The sequence below is a fragment of the Sturnus vulgaris genome, chromosome 13, assembly GCF_052056855.1.
Source record: "Sturnus vulgaris isolate bStuVul1 chromosome 13, bStuVul1.hap1, whole genome shotgun sequence".
Lineage (NCBI taxonomy): Eukaryota > Metazoa > Chordata > Aves > Passeriformes > Sturnidae > Sturnus > Sturnus vulgaris.
The window spans coordinates 17,506,448-17,524,302 of record NC_142255.1 but is presented as its reverse complement, the minus strand read 5'-3'; the positions used below and the strand labels follow the sequence as shown (position 1 = coordinate 17,524,302).

Sequence of the window (17,855 nt, the reverse complement as noted above, 5' to 3'; positions counted from 1 at the left end):
CTAGCTTTGTTATTGCAGTACTCAAGGTTATTCAGTTCTTCCTGTATGACATCCTAATCCTTTGAGGCATTGACACTGCTTCTAGGCTTTGTATTGTCAGCATTTTTACCCAATTTTTCAGCAGTTTTCTTCTTTTTGTGCCAAGGTCATTAATGAGCATACTAAATTAGATCAAATGCAAGACAGACCTTTCAGGAAGCCCACTAGTAACTGATCTAAATTCCTTTCATACCTGATACTCCTTTGCAGCACTAAAGGTAGATGGGAGGCCAGCTGTCACCTCTGTATGAATTACACAATTATACCTATGTTTCCCAGCATGTCACCAGAAAGCATTTCCCATGCAGCAAAAGGAGTTCTTCACCAAACAGATTAAATCTACATTTCCTTTGTCTGGAAAACCAGGTATTTTAGTCAGAGAAATGCAGCCAATGAGTTTTACCTGGAGGAAGTATATCTTACATCCTTTTACCACTGTGTCCTTGATTATTGTTGCCCTCCAAATCAGCTCTAAAAGCTGGCACGCTGCTGAGGTCAGCTCTGTGGTTACATGGATCATTTCCTTCTTTCTTTCTTCTCTTTCCCTTTCACTTTTCCATCCATGGGCTGGAATCCAGCACCAGGCTCTCCAAGGGCTCACACATCACAACAGTGCCCACTGGGGGAAAATGAAGCCAGTTCTAAGAGTCAGTCAAGGCCCCAGTTGGCTCAGCACCTCAAAATCCTGTCCAAAGGCCAGAGAGTTCCAAAATAATGGTGCCTCAGTGTGTGATGGTTGATGGTGCCCATTGCTTTGATTCTTGGTCTGATTTAGGCTCAGGGTGTGTATCTGTGTGCTGACTGAGAGTCCACCATATCCTTGTGACAGTGCTCTGTTAAACAGCCCAGGAGTACAGAAATCAGAATAATACAGAATTCAGTCTGTCTCCCTGATTCTGGGCTGTTTGCACCCCATTTATGTGTGTTCTCATCACAGGTAGATGGAGAGAAAAACAATTTCAGATTTATTTTGTGAGGTGATAGCCTTGCAAATAATAGAATTTTGGGGAAAAAATAAAATTGAGAACTCTGAGAATGTCAGCAAATTACTCACAGGGCTGTATAGAAATTGCATTAAACTGGAGGGATGTGGGTGTTCATTAACTGAAGGGGTTGAGCTGGGCATTTAATGACTCCAAATGGTTCAGTCCTTTCATTAATGCAGTCAGGCTCTTCTGGAACCTCTGCAAATGTTTATCATCCATAAGGTTCAGTGCCAGCAGGTCCAAAGCCTTGTCTGTGCCTTGTGCTGAGAAACATCTTTGATGTGCATTGGATTTGGTTACATGAAAAAAAAAAGAAAAGAAGGAACAGCCGTGGGGAGGGTTTCATTTTAGCCTGGAAATCTGGCATCAGGAGTAATGTTAGCACCCTCTGATCCAAGGAGGCACCACGTAAGAGCTCATTTTGAAGTACTTCCCAAAGCTGGAGTTGGGATCTCCAGAATCAGCTTGAGCTTAATGAATTTGCCAGGACTGTGCTGGACCGGCTGGAGCAGGGAATGCTGCGCTCTGGTGGCAGCTCCTCGGGGACACTGCCTGCAGCAGGGCTCCCCTGGGCCTTGCAGCAGCAAAAGCCAAAGTTCTGCAGACCAGAAAGCCTGAGACACTCCTGGGCACCTTCGTGAGGGGTGGCTGATGTCCTGCTGTAGGCACATCTGGGGGCCGGGTCAGTGGATGGTGATCCCCACCCACCAAAAGGAGACAAAAACTCCTGTGTTCCGGGCTGTAGGCAGGTCATCTAGTACCAGTCAGTGGCTAATTGGCCACTGAGACAATTTGCTTGTGTCTTCCAGCAAATCCAACAACTCAGTGGAGCAATTCTGGCAGAGAAGACTGGGGGACAGACAGTGTAGAATGAAAAGTGCTTGTTAGCTAATGCTAAATGCATTTACATCAAACAATCCAAGATGACTTGCTAGAGTAGGAGTTAATTTGACATTAATTTTCACATGGAGTCAGGAGACAGGTCCCTTAGCTTTATTGTAAACACCCAGGCTGGCTTCCATTCTTTCCCAGTGCAATGTTTGACTCACCAGCCCTTGTGGTTGACCATTGCCTTGTTTTAAAATGTTACATGATCTGTGCTGCTTTGTTTTGAGGCTCTTCAGGCCAAGTGCAGTTCTAACCCACAGAAAAGGATTAGCAGGATAATCTAGCAAAATATTTAATTGTGAAATTCACTCCTCCTGTTGCCTACTGTAATGATCTTCACGGTTTGCATTGTGTGGTGGGAGCTGAGAAGAAAGAACTGCCTTCCTGGAAAGGCAGGGAATGGAGCTGGAAACCAATTGTCCCATTAAAGCTACACCTGCCATGGAGGTGGGCAGGTGAAACTCACTGCAGAGGAGCTCTGAGAGTGCTAAAATTCTGTCCCTTAGTGGCAGCCAGCAGGACACCTCCTCACACTGACCCCACACTGAGGAGGACAGGGAATACAATGGCTTCCATTTGAAAAAAGAACTTCCCAGGGTGTATGTAAATTATAAAACATTGTTCCATGGCTGATCTTATTGGTGGGAAATTGGGAAAAAAAACTAAAAAGCTGTCAAAATGATGATCACTAAAGAAAAAAAGAAACTTGTGTGAGTGAAAGTTGGCAAGTCTGTTAGCAGAATGACTACTGTACTGGAAAATTACTGAGCACTGTTTATAAAGGCAATCAGACAGGAATGTTAGTCTTGGAGTCCTACTTTCAACATCAGCAGCTGTATTATTCTACTAGATTCCTTGTACTTCTCTCAAAAAAAAAAAAAAAAAAGCCTTCTAGTGACTGGGTGTGGCACAACCTGTTCCCAAAAGAAAAGATTCACCTGATTGTTTTGAGCCCAGTGCAGCAGAGGGGTGGTGAAGAGCTTCAGGAGAATATGGGGAGAGGACAGTCCAATTGCAGTGTGTGTGTGTGTGTGTGTTTCATGGAAAACACAATTCCATTTGCAAAGAGACTTTTCTTCTACATAGTCGAGCATGAGCTTGGTTTGACAGCTGTAAGCAAAGTATATCTGTCAGTTCCACATGACTGATTCTCAGAAATCTTTTTCAATTCTCCTTGCTAAAATTATCCAATGTGAAATCCTGGCCCTGCTGAATGTTGGTCTGACTTTTGCCTAAATCAATAAAGCCACAGTTTCATCCAGGTGCCTCAGAAAACTGAGTGACTTTGACATGGTTTTGCATCACAAACTGGTGCTAAAGATGACCAGTGCTAACTGGGCATGGAGTTATCCTCACCTGTGCATTAAACCAAAAGGTTTTCAATAAAATCTATTAGAAATAGAACCCGTGGGTTACAGGGCTTTTGATATTTTCTGTCACAGGACTTTTTCAGACATGTTTTGTAGGAAGTTTCCTCTGATGCTTTACTCAGCAGCAGTACAGGCTCTAAACTGGTTGTAGGTAAGAGCCAGCTCTAAAAGAAGAGGTTTAATAACCAAAAAATGTGTTATTGCAAACATGTCTTTGGTTATATCCAAGCTATTGCTGTGAAAGCAGGGAAATAAATGTCACTGTAGCATTGAGAAGGCAACAAAAGTACCCTGCAGGTAGTGAGGGGATGTGTGAACATGGCATGGGTGTGTAGTTAGTGGAAGACATCACACTGTTCTTCTGCACAGCTCAGGGCATAAAAAAACAGAAGAAATTTAATGGGCTGCAATATTTACCCCAGAAGATGTAATGGCTTTATGCTGTAAGAGGCTGCAAATCTCTGAAAAATGACCTCATGTCTTTTGATTGCACTCCCTCACCCCTATGCTTCAGCCTTGATCCATTTTATCTTCCTAACATTTTTTTCCCCAAATCTTTAGCTACAAGCCCTCATTTGCAGATATTCATCTCCCCTGGGTTTATGTACATTATGCTGCAGGCAATTCTTTTTCCTAGAAAATGTGGGAGTCTTAGGCAAGTAGGTAGAGTAGATAATTCAAGGTTCATAACTAATCCAGACCATAGAAAGATCAAATGATGAGCTGAATCTCCAAATGATATTTCAAGTTTGCTCCAGGGGCCTGCCAGATGAGTGTTGCCAAAGCAGATTAGAAGAAGAACTCCCAATTCCTCAGAAGAGATACTGAGAGGTCAGAGGTTGAGGAAGACTCAGAAGACAAAGATTCAGAGCAGCCCTCTCAGATTGCATGTCCTGCCCATCCCAGTTTTTTAAGCTTTTGAAAATCACACTCTTCTGGGCATATTTTAGCTAGAAAGACAGCCACTGACTGGGGTAAAAATCTCTGCTTAAAAGCTCATCACTTTCTTCCTGAATCCAACCAGCAGCAGGGATCACTTAGCTTTTGAATCTTCTGTAGAGGTAAGATGACAAAAAATAATACCAGGGATGAAGCCATCCCTGTGGTTGTGAGAAAGATGAGTGTGTTTGTCACATTAATCAGTGCTTGTTGGCAAAATGAGAGGCTCTGCTGGGACCCCAGCTGGAGCACTCCCATGGTCCCACACAAGATAGGTTATAACCTAGGAGGGAAAGACCAAACTGAAAAGAGCTCTGGTGTCAAGCAATCCCTAAGATCAGTTTACAGGCTTAAAGTGTAACTGGAAGCCAGATGCTTTATGTGATATACACAGAGCTTAGTGTACAGAGTTAATTGGCTTAGTTAATAATACAGGGCCAGCCTGGGTTTGGAGTTAGAACACTGGAGTTATTTTTGACATTGTCATAAGAAAAATACCTATGCTTTTTTAAAGAAAATTACCCTCTCAGTAGGTCTTGCTGTTAAACACACTCAGGTGTGTTCAGAATGTGTAATGAGTGTAGAGACAAAAATCTACCTGTGGTGCAATGTAATAGTTCCCATGATGTGATACTATTTGAACATCATGTTTTTCTCCCCTGTGTTTATATTACTTGCAGATAGTAATCCTGCTGATATCTTACTGCAAATTCCTTTCAAAAATTTGAAACTGGCAGGAATTTTCATCTTTAATCACTTTTTCCATAAATCGCTTCTCTTTCCATGTTGGTTGTGAACATTGTTGAAATATAGTTACAGTGCTCCTGTGTTACAAGCACTAAAACAATATTTTCAGCTGCCTGTGAAGGAGAACTGGGGGGATTCAGGGCACTGCCAGGACTGTAAATAGGACTCACCTTTACTTGTTTACCAGACTGCTTTTACAAGCCATTGATTCAAGCATAGATTTCATTGAGAGCTTGAAGTTTAGTGGTCAAAGTGATCATCCCCTTTTGAAAATAACCTATTATACATATTAGTATTATTCAGACATTTAATGTCACTTGTTTCCTGGATGTGAAAGTAAAACTACCATTTTAAAATAGCCTTTAATTTCTAAGTATTTTGCCTGTCTTGCCAGGGCAGAGTGGCCTGTGAGGTTTCAGAGATCCCTTACAGCATTGCCCCAACTGATTCATAGCCATGGGGTTGGGATCAGGAGTGGATGTTGTGGATGGTGGCTGAAGCTGACCTCTCCAAGGAAAAAGCTGGAGACTGTTTTCATCACAGACACATATTTGTATTGGTACCCTGGGTTTCAGCTCGTTCTCTATGCAATCATTCTTCTCATGATGATGGTAATACTTGTTTTTTCTGTGCTGATTTTCTAGTTACACTCTGTCATGTCTGTGCTGGTACAGACTAGAGACCAGCAAACAGGGTAGAAACCAGGTAGAAACCCCTCCAGAAGAGCAACAAACAAAAAATTAATAAGGAATTTTCCTTCCTAAAAGGAAAGCCATAACCTTTCTTCTTAAAGCATCTTGGAAATAGTTGGCATGCTGAGTGCTGCCCATCCTGAATGCAAGTTCACAGACAGCCTCTGCCAAGAATGTATTTTTATCTTTCTCCTTTGCTTTCAGCCCCTTTCCCTTTTTCTTTTGCCAGTAGCTGTAGATCACAGTGAGAGTACAGTGCTGAAGTGAATATTAGCTGAGTGGAGCCTGGACAGAGCCCTTTCCCAGCCTTGTGACTCACGTTCAGCTCATAAAGCACAGTCATTTCATCCCCTCCAGGCCTTTGTCAAGAGGTTCCTTCCCCCAGGTGGAGAATTCCCTCACTTTGGCTCCAACAGGGCAGAGCCCAGCTGATACCAAGGGGGCCTGGCTATTAATTTTCATGACCATTGATTTCTGCACTTCAGGGCTATTTTTGTCAGTCTTTCAGCCCCAGTATTCAATTTCCCAGCTGACACTTTCCCATTCCATAAGAGAAATACCAAGCTCTGGGCTGCAGAGATGCACCAAAACTGCGGTCTGGAGAAACAGGTTTGGTGTCTTGCCAGCTGTTTTAGCCAACAGAAATTCACAGATGTGTCAGTCAACTGCTTTAATGCACGGGAACATTTGAGCAGGGCCCTGTTCCACAAAAGACAGGTGGCCAGTCTGCCCAGTCCTGCCCAAACCAAATGGCTTCTGCCTTCACTGTCAGCACAGTCATCAGTGCTGTCACGCCAGTCATGGCATTTACAAATTAATTCATGACAATTGCAGCAGGTGAAGATGTTTCTGCATATGGTGCTGAACTGATTTTCCCCCCTTCTGGAATGGGAAGATGGGAAATACTTCAAAGAAGTAACACACAACAGCTTCAAAAGAAATGTGGTGAATAAGTTGCTCTACCTAGATTACAGGAGCCTGCAGCAGAATGAAATAGTATTTCTCAGCAGACCTATTTTTGAGAAGTCTTGTTTGAGCCACTTACCATAATAGACAGCCCAGGATTGGGTGACAAGTAAAAGATTCATGGTGTAGGGATGCTGATCTGGATGACAGTCCTGAATAAGAGGCTAGAAGGTCAGCTGCCTGGTGAGAAAGGCATGCTCAGTGCCTGCACAGTTATTGCTGCAGTCCCTCTCTCCACCCAGAAATGCCTGTAATTACAGAGCACATGCTCCTCACTGACAGATTGCAGGAAGCTAAAGATCGATGCTGCTTTTCTTTTAGAAAAAAATTGTCCTTCCCTCCATCCATCCTCCTTCAGATCCTTCTTAGACACTTTATTCACTGCCTTGTAGCCCCACTGTGGTGCTTCAGCACTTGCTGGAGTCAGTGGAGCTGAAGACAGAGGGGGAAGGATGTCTCCTTTCCCTTTCAAGGAATGGTCTTGCAGGATGGTCTGCAGCAAGTCTGTCTTTATCTGAGGGAATAAAACAGCCCCACTGCAGACAGTGGGGTTAAAGGGAGTGGTGCAGAGTTTGGGGTTTTGCCTGGTGTGGAGTCGGGAAGGAATATTCCCTTGGATGCTGACACTCCTGCTTTACACACTTCAGCTCCCAGAGGGGACCAGTGAGCTCAGGGTGACGAAAGCACAGCACCATCAAAGCACCCACAAATCCAGGAAGACCCATTTCTCACTGGTTTGAAGTGAAGCATAATGTTTTATTCCAACAGTTTGCTAACATTTATCCTCTGGCTCCTTCCCAGGTGGGTGACTGGCCACTGGAGTCCCTGCTCTGCCACTTGTGAGAAGGGTGTGCAGCACCGGGAGGTCACTTGTGTTTATCAGCTGCAGAACGGCACCTACGTCAACACCAGGGATCTCTACTGCCTGGGCAGCAAACCAGCCACGGTGCAGAGCTGTGAGGGAAGGGACTGCCTGTCCATCTGGGAAGCATCAGAGTGGTCAAAGGTAGGAACTTCACTCCAGAAAGGAGCCAGACTGCTTAGAGCTCCGGATACACTGGCCCTAATCCATGGTTCTCATGGTCAGCACCCTCACAGCACTGGAGTGCTGGGCAGGACTTTCATCTGTGAGCAGTGAGGAGCTGAGATTTGGTTTACAGACCAGATGGGTTAGAAAGGCAGAGTTTAGATGGGCTCTAGTGACTGTATCTTTCCATCTGAAAACTGGAAGGAAAAACGTTTCACTGACCTAAGGCCAGAAGTGCAGTAACCCAGGGCTTTTAGCTCCATTTAAATGTGGTATGAAGAAATACCAGGCTTATCAGGTATCTGCATGTTACAGAGAATGCACAGTCTTTGGGCCCTATCCAGCCTTCTTTTGTGTAATTCCAGGAACAAGAAAAAGCTGGTGATATTTTGTATAAAAGGTGCATCTCAGAGTAGTTGCAGAGTAAAGAAATTTTTCCCAAGTGTTACGAATGCATGGGAGATCTAGACAGTTGCCCTGGGTTTTGTTTAGCAGCAGAGTGATCTGGGAGTGTGCCTGCAGTTCATGACCAGGGCTCAGCTAGTGCAGGGCAACTTTGTCTGTACCCTGTGAGTAACAATCCTTACAGGACGCCCAAGTTCACTCTGATTTTGTATTTGCTAGGCTCACCTGAGTGATGAGCTCTTTCCACTCTGGGTGCAGGGTTGCAGCTCTGCCAGCCTCATTCCAGCCTGGCTGTCCAGCTACAGCACTTCCTATGGGAAGGACTCATTATTCACCTCTATTTGGAACAGGGAGCTCCTGTTTAAAACATTGTGAAAGAGCTTTTGCTAAATATTATTGTTAGAAATGTGCTTAAAAGTCACAGAAGCTCAGGATAGAAGGGATCCTGAGGAACTGTCTCCTCACAAGCACAATGGGATTTCATTGTGCACCTCCTGGACAGGAAATCTTAGTTTGGCAAGAGAGGTGATGGTTTAGTGAGAGCAGTGTTCCCTTTCAGTGGGGTGCTGGATCCATTCACTGGTGCATGAGATCCGTGTTCTGTCTGAGTTCTTTCATTACAAAAGATGTGCAGAAACACACCAAGGTTTTAGTAAGTTGTCTGATGGGTCTTTTGTGTGTTGTAGACGTTCCCCTTTCAGATGATGCCCTCTTTATTTCTTATAGCTAAACCAGCTGAACTGTTTATAGCTGAGATTAGGGTGCAGTTCCTATCTGGTTTACGTGTGGATTTTTTACTTGAGTCTTTTGTTAACAATCCCAGGTACTTCTGTCTCCCTATTATGGAATAGAGTAAGTCAAGTAACAGATCAGTGGAAATCTTCCATATCCATGACCACGTAACTCCTTTGCAAACACACAGCATTTTTAGATCATTTTTTCAATAGCTGATTTACTTATCCTTTGATACATTTATTTACTTTTGTTGGGTCTGTAACTGTGCACTTGTAATTTTGAATTTGTTATTCTGGCCCATTTCTGCTGTTATGTAGCACAGTTGACTCCAGGACACATTTGATGCTCTGCCAGTGTGAACTCTTCTCACACCTAGGACTTTCTTCAGTGGTAATCACTTTATTCCTTAGCATGTTAATCTGATGTTGGGGAATAAATATCACTGTAATTGTATGATTTTTATAAATCAATTTTCTGATCTATTTTTTTTTCAACTTCTTGCTTATACAACACAGTTGACCGCACTGATGTCTGGTCCCTGGTCAAAAATGTGTGTTTTCACAGCAAATTCCAATGCAATCTTCATTGTGGAAAAAATTAAGTTCCCCTTGTATTGCCAAACACTTGAGATTGTTTTGGACAAAGTACTGCTCAACCCATTTTTAATGATAAAAATAGAGACTGTCAGGAGAAGGTGAATGTTTCTACTGCTAGAGAACTAAAGTGGAAAAAAATATGGATTTCCTTCAGATAAAGGAGTTGTGTCTTAACTGCAAAGTTGTGTTGCTCCTTTGCAAAGCCTCATGGCATCTGACAAAGTATTTTGTTAATAAAATAAGACTTAATGATCTTGAGTAGACACACAGAAACTGTGTCTATTAATTTGTAGACTCTTTGTAAAATCTATGTATTAGGAAATTCTTCATGAAAACAGATGACTTGAGGAAAGGAAAAAAACCTCTTAAAGAGGGTGATTTATATGTGACCACCAAAGATCTGTTGGAAACCTCCTTGCTCATGCTGTTTTGTCTAGGAAAGTATATGCAGTATTAATCTGTAAATGACTTAAAAGCTGTGGGAAGAACAAACAGTTGGTGTTTTTCCCAGACTTGCTTGTAAAACCCACCTAGAGATTTCTCCTACTGTGAAAAATACTCCCACTTCAGCTTGATTTACTTCGAGTAATTTGGACCGTTCCAAAGATTTTTATATATTGAGCTTTGTAGTTTGAGATGAACGAGTGCAACCCTGAGGAGTCCACCCTGGGGCCTGAGGAAAATGATATATAATTTGGGAAAGTCTACCCAACTTGGGCCAAATTCATGGCTTTAAGGTACCATTTAGGGAGCTCCAGCCTGGGATCTCTGGCAAGCCTTGTGCTCTGAGCAGTCCAGCAAAGCATTTTGTGGAATTCTGCAAAGCTGGGAAGAATTCATCCCCCTGTCTTAGAACTTTACATTGTGCTCCTTACAAAGATGTTACATCCGTGAGGGGGTCACGCCGTGAGCAGCACACAGTAAATTAAGTGGAAGGTTTCCCAGATTTTCAAGGAGTCACTTTGTAGTGCTGTGAAGTATTTAAAGGCATGTCTGTTTGCTTGCCAGCTCATAAACGCTTGTCACTCATGTCCTTAACAAGGCCAGCAGGTCAGAGCTGCCTGGATTGTGTTTTTAAGACGGTTAGACAGGCATGCTGAGATTTGTCCATTTGATGTAATTTATATCAAGCTGATGCTTGTTTCCAGCATAGACCCCCTGGATGGAGAAGCTTCTTGGAACATGTTCAAAAGACCTCACAGAATATCTCATATCTTCACTATTTATTCAGTGTCAAATCAACTGTCTTTTCCCTGCTGGCCCCCCGAAGGGGAGAACTTGACATGCCAGAGGAGGTTAGTTTTTATCTCAGCTGGTACATAGATCATTTCTCCACCCACCTGTCCCCAGTGGCTCTGCAAGACAATTTCTCACTCTTAACCACTGCAGTGGCATGAGAATGAGGAGCAGGCAGACTGGCTGTGCTCAGGGGTGGTGACAAGGACTGGCTGTGACAGCAGGTGCTCTATTACCAAACTGCTTATTGAAAACAGATATTTGGGTTCATTTCGTGCCAGTGTCCTTTACCCACCTCATACAGCCAAGAAAATCAAGACAAATTCTTCATTAAACAAGAATTTCCAACCACTGGCAAAGATAACAAGTGAGTGACCAGATATCCCTGCTCTTTAGATACTAATTCCATAGAGCCCAGGCACAAGAACATTTGTGGATAATTTGTGCTCACTCAGGAAATGTTTGTTAGAGTTTTCAGCATTAAGGCAGAGATGGCAAATCAAAATGTGAACGTGATGTGTGTGTTCCACATGAGAACGTGTGAGAATTGTGACTTTGCCATGATATGCACAAACTGTACTACAGAAACGTGTTTATAACAGTGGTCTCCTGCTACTGTGATTTAAAATTACATTTAACACCACCATTTATCACCCTTGATGTATCCCATGATACATCAAGGGATGTGGCAGTTCTGAGTAATGAATCTCATTGTGTCCTTCAGTATGAATGAGGAGCTCCTCAGCAGAAGATTTAGTGGCATCAATTCTAGCAAAAAGCCAGCTGAGGTTTTTTAAAGAAGGTTGATTTTCAGAATTGCCATTTCTCATAAGTAAAATATTTCACAAGCAGTCATCATGCTCTTCAAATTACTCATGTATGAGTGGCTTAGATGATTGTAATAAAATCTTACGGATTATCATTTTCCTCAGTGTTCATAACCCAAGCTTTCCCTCTGAGCTGTGTTACCAACATAAAAGCCATCATTTCTAAGCACCATGTAACAAAAACCAAACCCTTGGTGTTTTGCAGTGCTCAGCAGACTGTGGCAGGGGAATTCAGAAAAGAACAGTGACGTGCACAAACTCCCAAGGCAAATGTGATGCAGCCACCAGGCCGAGAGATGAGGAGGAGTGCGAGGATCACACGGGCTGTTACGAGTGGAAAACGGGAGACTGGTCCAAGGTAACAGCAAACACTTTGTGGTGTTTTCTTTCTGAGAGCAAAGATGTTCAGGTTGCTGAGCTCCTACATGCTGTCTGCATTAATTTGTAGTTTAAATATTTAGGAAGCAAAGGTTTAACTGGTTTTCAGGGTACCTAGGACCTACACACGTAGTCCAGTCCTAGACTCATTGCAGCCACCTGAAATGAAAGAAAGGCTTGAGCCAAAACCATCAGTCCCTTCCTCAGGGCTGGAGCCTACCTTCATTTAGGCCTGTCTGAGCTTTGTTTCTCCAGTGACATCAGTGAAATTAATTCCTGTATGCAGTGGATTAAACCAGAGCAGAGTCTGCTCTGTATTTGCATTCTGATCTTAAAGTAATACAAGGTTTTGCTTGGGAAGGAAGCCTGGCAGTGTGAGAAACTCAACCCTTGCCAGTGTTGTTCAGAAAGCATCCTTTACATTGCTGACTTTGTGTTTGCATAAAGGACTACAATTTCCCAGCAATATTATATTCCAGTTTGGTTTTATCTTATCTTTCTAACTGTGCTGTTCTTTAAACAGAAAACCTGCTTTCTGTTCTGGAATGTACGGCATGTGCAGAAACCACTGGGATACAGTAGTTGCACTTGGCTTTCCAAAAACCCAAACTCCAGCAAGCAAAATCCAGTGAAGCAGAGGCCCAGGATGGGCAAATTGGCTTATCTGTGATTGCATTTTTTTTTAGGAATTACAATTATGAATATATTCTGTCATAGATACATGAATGTAATGGTGTCAGTGCTGGAGAATGCAGGAAGAACCTGCCACATACAGAGTATTTATGCTGAGCCAGGAATTTATGTCACAAGATGTTTACAGTATTGAACACTATTTTATTCATAACCTGGCACTCAGAGTCCATGCAAGATGGCCAAAACAAACAGTCTCCATGTGTTAACAGGTGTAATAACATTGTTTATTTATGTATTTGTTTGTTTGTTTGTTTGTGGATCACTAAAACATCTTGGCATACAAATGGACCCGGATTCTCTTGATAGGGAGGAATATGAAATAATTGTGTATTCACTGATGACATGGATTGAAAGTTCAGTGTTGTGTGAACAGTTCCAATCTGATAAAGACGTTGGCTCACTGCTGGGATGGCTGCAATCTTACATGGGTCACAGTAAACAGTGTTGTTTGATGGGTTTAATGTCTGCATGTGAGCAGGGCAGGATCAGTGCAAAATCACTTGTTATTTGTGATTCTTAACTCAGGATCAGGATCATCCCTGTGCAGGAGGGCACAAAAGCTTGTGTGCTGCATAAGTGACCTGCTTCTGTCTGCAGGGAGCTTGTGCCAGTGCTCTGCTTCCCAGGAATTTCACCCTGTGTGAGTCCAGCAGGATGTTCTTGGACTTAGATTTGGTTTGTAATGAGCATTTAAAATTCTAGACATATTGGTTAATTCTGACCGGACACTTAGGTCACACAATTAGATTCTTATTCTCTGAGTAGATGGGTAGAGTTTGCTAGAAAAGGGTAGGTACAATTCTTAGAAGAAAATATATTGTTCCAGAAACCCAGATAGCTGAAATGTTTGGTGTGGAATTCAATTCTTCACAAATCCTGAGTGAAGGATTTTCATCATGAGGATCCAGAAGATTTAATAGAGGGCTTGAACTTAGGAGGGGAGCCTTTACAGCTATCAGCAACTCTGGCTCAAAACAGTTCCTCCTTTAAGGAGAAACACAAAGTCTGTAGTCATTAGCTTATAGTGAACTCCTTAAAATTCATCCTTCCCAGGCAAAATTCCACTGTAAAACATTTGTTCCCAGCCCTGTAAAAGTCACTGTGAGAGAGCTTTGCTGACTAAGATGGAAACTTTTACTGTTAATACAAATTGATCTCAGAACAAGCAACAACTTTGTGCAATTAATGTGTTGTGCGTTTGTTGCTTATTGTTGAGAACCATCAGGGAAGCACGATTTAACTAACAGTGGTAATTACCACAGATTAAAATAATGGGCTTTGATGCTTCATGTGCAAACAGCTTGCCTGGTGACTTGGCCTCTGATCCTTAATTTCCCAAACCTAGATCCTCTTTGAAGATGCTGGGAAGTCATGTAAGAGAGAGGGAAAACCTCATTTAAAAAGTCAAGTCCAGATACAACTTGTAAATAGAGCAGGCTGTTTGGGTGGTATGACAGAATGTTATTTTTGTGTTAGTAGTGACAGTATTTGTAGACTACAAGGACTCTGTGCATGAGGAGATGGATCAGCTCCCTAAGGAGCTCCCAGCAGCAGTAAAACCTGCACCCCTACCCCAGACAAATTGGGATTTTATGTTCTCAGTTCCCATGTAGGAGAGGTGAGGGCTGGAGACGAGGCCATGCTGATCTGAGACCTGCACCCACCAGCCAAACCTCATCCACTGGCCTTAGCAACATCTCTGTTGCCATTATCTATGCCTGAAAGAAGAAGGATTTTATCCCATCTTCTGTCAGGTGTACTTGCAGCTGGTCCTTGCTGTGTCCTGTAGCTGTGGAAAGCATTTGGAGCTGATTGTCATGTTTGTATATTCTTAATATTTTGGCAGCATGTTTCAAGTGTTGCACAAGGAACTGATATATCCAGTTCACTTTGCAAACACATAAGGCCAGGTTTGTAAAGTTCTTTTAAATAGCTCTGAGTTTGCCTTTGTTAGCCCAGTGCTTGAGATTAACAGACTGTACTGGAAATCTAAAGACAGAGAGTTGTTCTGTTACTAGACTTCTGTTACCACTGCTACTGAACTTGCAGCTTCTCTCCACTGATGCCACTTCTCTTTTAAACCCATTAACTTAAAGGGATATAAGTATTATTTTTGGCATTTTACTCAGCATTGGTGATACAAGTTTCATAACTAAACTGTCCCTGGCCCCAGAGTCTTCAAACCTAACAGAAACATGAATTGCACAATGCAAGACCCACTGAAGGTGTTAACCTGAAATAATTATTTTGTTTTTGCCCGGATTCTTCAGAATTGCAATTCATCATATCATCCTTTTTTGTACATGATGCAATATACAAAAGGGAGTCCAAGCCATCTCCCATTCAGTCGTTTCTTCCAAGAGGAAATTCCACATCCAGTTTGCATTCAGTTAGAGAAACAAACATCTCATACACTCGTTCAGCTTTGAAATAGTTCCTTCTTGTTTGAAATCCGAGCTGTTAAATGTTCTAGCACTGGAAGCGTTTTTACATTTTTGTTGTAGTTGTGCTGGTCAGAGGAACAAACACAGGTTGCTCAGTTTCCCAACACTTGCCTCAGACTCCCAGACTGCTCTTGATGCTTTAGCAAGACAGTAGTTCATTCTTTCATGGTGAATTATATTTTTGCTGACAAACTTTACATCGAGGATTACATTCCTGCAAGAACAGAGTGTGTCTTTATGTGTGTGGCTCTCTGGGCAGCTGAGCAGGACACACAGCCCAGCTCCACACCATTCCCTGCCCCAGGCTGTGCTGGAAGGAGCAGCTGCAGGACTTGCACTTGGCATTGGAGTCTATGGAAATGTGTCCCAGATGATGCAGGGATCTGGAGGTGTTGGTGAGCTGTGGTGGTGACACAGATCTTGTGCTTGAAGGTGAGAGCAGCACCAGGGGCTGCTTTTTAGCCACCCAAGGCTGCCTCCTGTCCTCAGCTCTCTCCTCTGCTGCTCCAGCAGTGATGTGGCAGGAAAGGATGGCCCAGGGGAGAGCTCACTGCTCTCCACAACCACCTCAAAGCAGCTTGTGTTGAGGTGCGGTCAGGCTCTTCTCCCAGACAACCAGAGATAGCACAAATTCAGGTTGGATATTAGGAAGATGTTCATCACTGGAAAGAGTGGTTAAGCATTGGAACAGGCTCCCCAGGGGTGTGGTGAAGTCACCATCCCTGGAAGTGCTCAAAAAACCAAGTGGAGGTGGCACTCAGTGCTAGGGGTTAGTGGGCAAGGTGGTGTTTGGACAAAGGTTGGACTTGACCTTGGAGGTCTTTCCCAGCCTTAGTAATTCTTTAGTTCTGTACAGGTCGAGGCTGTATTTTTTTAGTTCCTTTCATCCAGTTGTCCTTTGGACTCTTCTAAAGTGTAGTTGAGGAGGCAAGGTTATATAGCAGGAGAAATTCTCCACAAGATTTTTATGGATTTTTCTTTATTTCCAGTTTTACTTAATTTTTTCTCTATTTCACATGCCTTAAATTCTGTCCTGACTAAAGTTCTGTATTTGGAGCCAATAGCATAGAATGGTTCAGGGCTCCCAGTTTCATTTTTTTGACTATTCTCCATTTCACTGGAGTTGTATCAAGAAAGGTGGAATTATAAGCCAGACACACAAGCTCCATCATTACCTCTGACTTTCACAAGGGGCATTTTCAGCTCTGTGGGTGGAAGTTTAAACATGCAACTTCTGTCCCTCAGGCAACAATTTAGCTCATTAACCTATTATATTACCTAGCCCAATGAAAAGAATTTTAGAAGAAGAAAGACCCATAGAAGCCTTGTAGCATGTTGGCTTTGCCATATTCTTTTCTTTGCAGTTACAGTAGGTGCTCTGTAAATAGTAAGGCCTGTATTAATCTCAGATAACCCAGTGTAAATCCAGGGTAACTGTCTTTCATTCTTCCCTACAACCCACTGGCCACGGGCCAGGGATCTCACTCAGCACACTGGGTCAGGTATCAGTGTCTCTTACATGAGGGTAAACCCAGACTAATTCAGGCACTTGAGTTAATGCAGGTTTGTGCCAATGCCATGCAGAGAAGGATCTGACCTGGTGGGCTCTGCAGAATCTTTGGGGTTTGGGTAGGAACCATCACAGGTTTGTGCTCTCAGGAGAAAGCAGATCTATGACACACCAAGCTGGGCTTCAGCTAGCAGAGAAAGTAGAGAAAAAATTTATTTCTACCACTTCACATCTTGTATAACCACCTGGCACAACTTTCACTGGATTCAGAGAGATTGTACACTCCAGAAACTGGAAAGCACCAGTAATGATAAGCTTGGCAAAGTGTAATGTTAAACAATATTCTTGTTGCCAAATAGTGTCAATAGTGATAAAGCACATCTGGAAAATCCTCCATAGCCACCTGCCCTCCCTGGGCATCCAGAGTTGCCAATTCCTTTACAGAACTTGCTGAGCCTGTGAAATGCTGGAGATGGGTTCTCATCCCAGGAGGACATTAACAGTAGGGAGAGAAAAAAAGAATCTAATTTCCCATAAGAAAAATACTGGCTTTGTGCCAGACATTGAGGTGCTTCACGCTGAAGATCAGCAGTCATTCATCACAGTGGGTGGTAACAAGGATTTGTAATTGCAAATTAATTGTTTTGGCAGGATTACAGGAGGTCTCATTCTCTGAGAGATAAACCCCCAGCCTTGCAGTACACCAAAAAACGTGTTGGGTTTTGGGGCTTTTTCTTTTTCAAAAATACTCTACAATCTCCCAGTGCCAGGAAGGCATATTTTCCAAGGTCCAAATGATTGGGAACATCAACAAAATCCTCTATGTGCCTCACTTTTAATGATTAATTCATATTACATAATAAGAAGAGTAAATCAACGACAGCTGTGGTTTGAGAGGTGTATTCAAAGCTGTTATAAATATAGAAGCAAAACTGCCCTTTGTTCTAACATTCATTACAAATTCATGGCTTGACCTGACATCTGTTTATGATAAGGTATGGACAACTTGGTTATTCTTCATAAAGGTCAGAACTAAGTTCATCTTCTTCTACCTCGGAAAAAATTACTTTTCTTGTTGGAATGAGACAAAACTCTGCAGGAGGACTGGTAACTTAAAACTGCAGTGGCACATCAGAGCTGACAGACCTTTCCCTGCCACTGAACAACTTTGTGATTTATGGCTGCCCACGAGCCTTCAGCAGCACTGGAAGGTTGTCCACAGGCCTTACTGGTGCATCTCAGTTGTTGTCCAGAAGGTGATGGAGCTGGGTGGGACAGGAGAGGATCTAACAAGCTTTGGTAGTTAAATACCCTGCTTCTGTGGTTCCCTGGGATTTGTGGCTCTGGCACATGATCACTGATGTGCAAACCACAGCC

The 17,855-nt window shown here is 42.9% G+C and overlaps 1 protein-coding gene across 1 annotated transcript in view; it reads left to right on the top strand.

Moving 5' to 3' along the window:
- ADAMTS17 (ADAM metallopeptidase with thrombospondin type 1 motif 17) overlaps positions 1 to 17,855 on the top strand; it is a 157,268-nt gene that overhangs the window by 126,283 nt on the left and 13,130 nt on the right. Inside the window, exons 20-21 of the mRNA XM_088172812.1 lie at positions 7,429 to 7,633; positions 11,659 to 11,811. Of these exons, the coding sequence (XP_088028938.1) occupies positions 7,429 to 7,633; positions 11,659 to 11,811 (358 nt within the window). The remainder of the gene's footprint in view (positions 1 to 7,428; positions 7,634 to 11,658; positions 11,812 to 17,855) is intronic.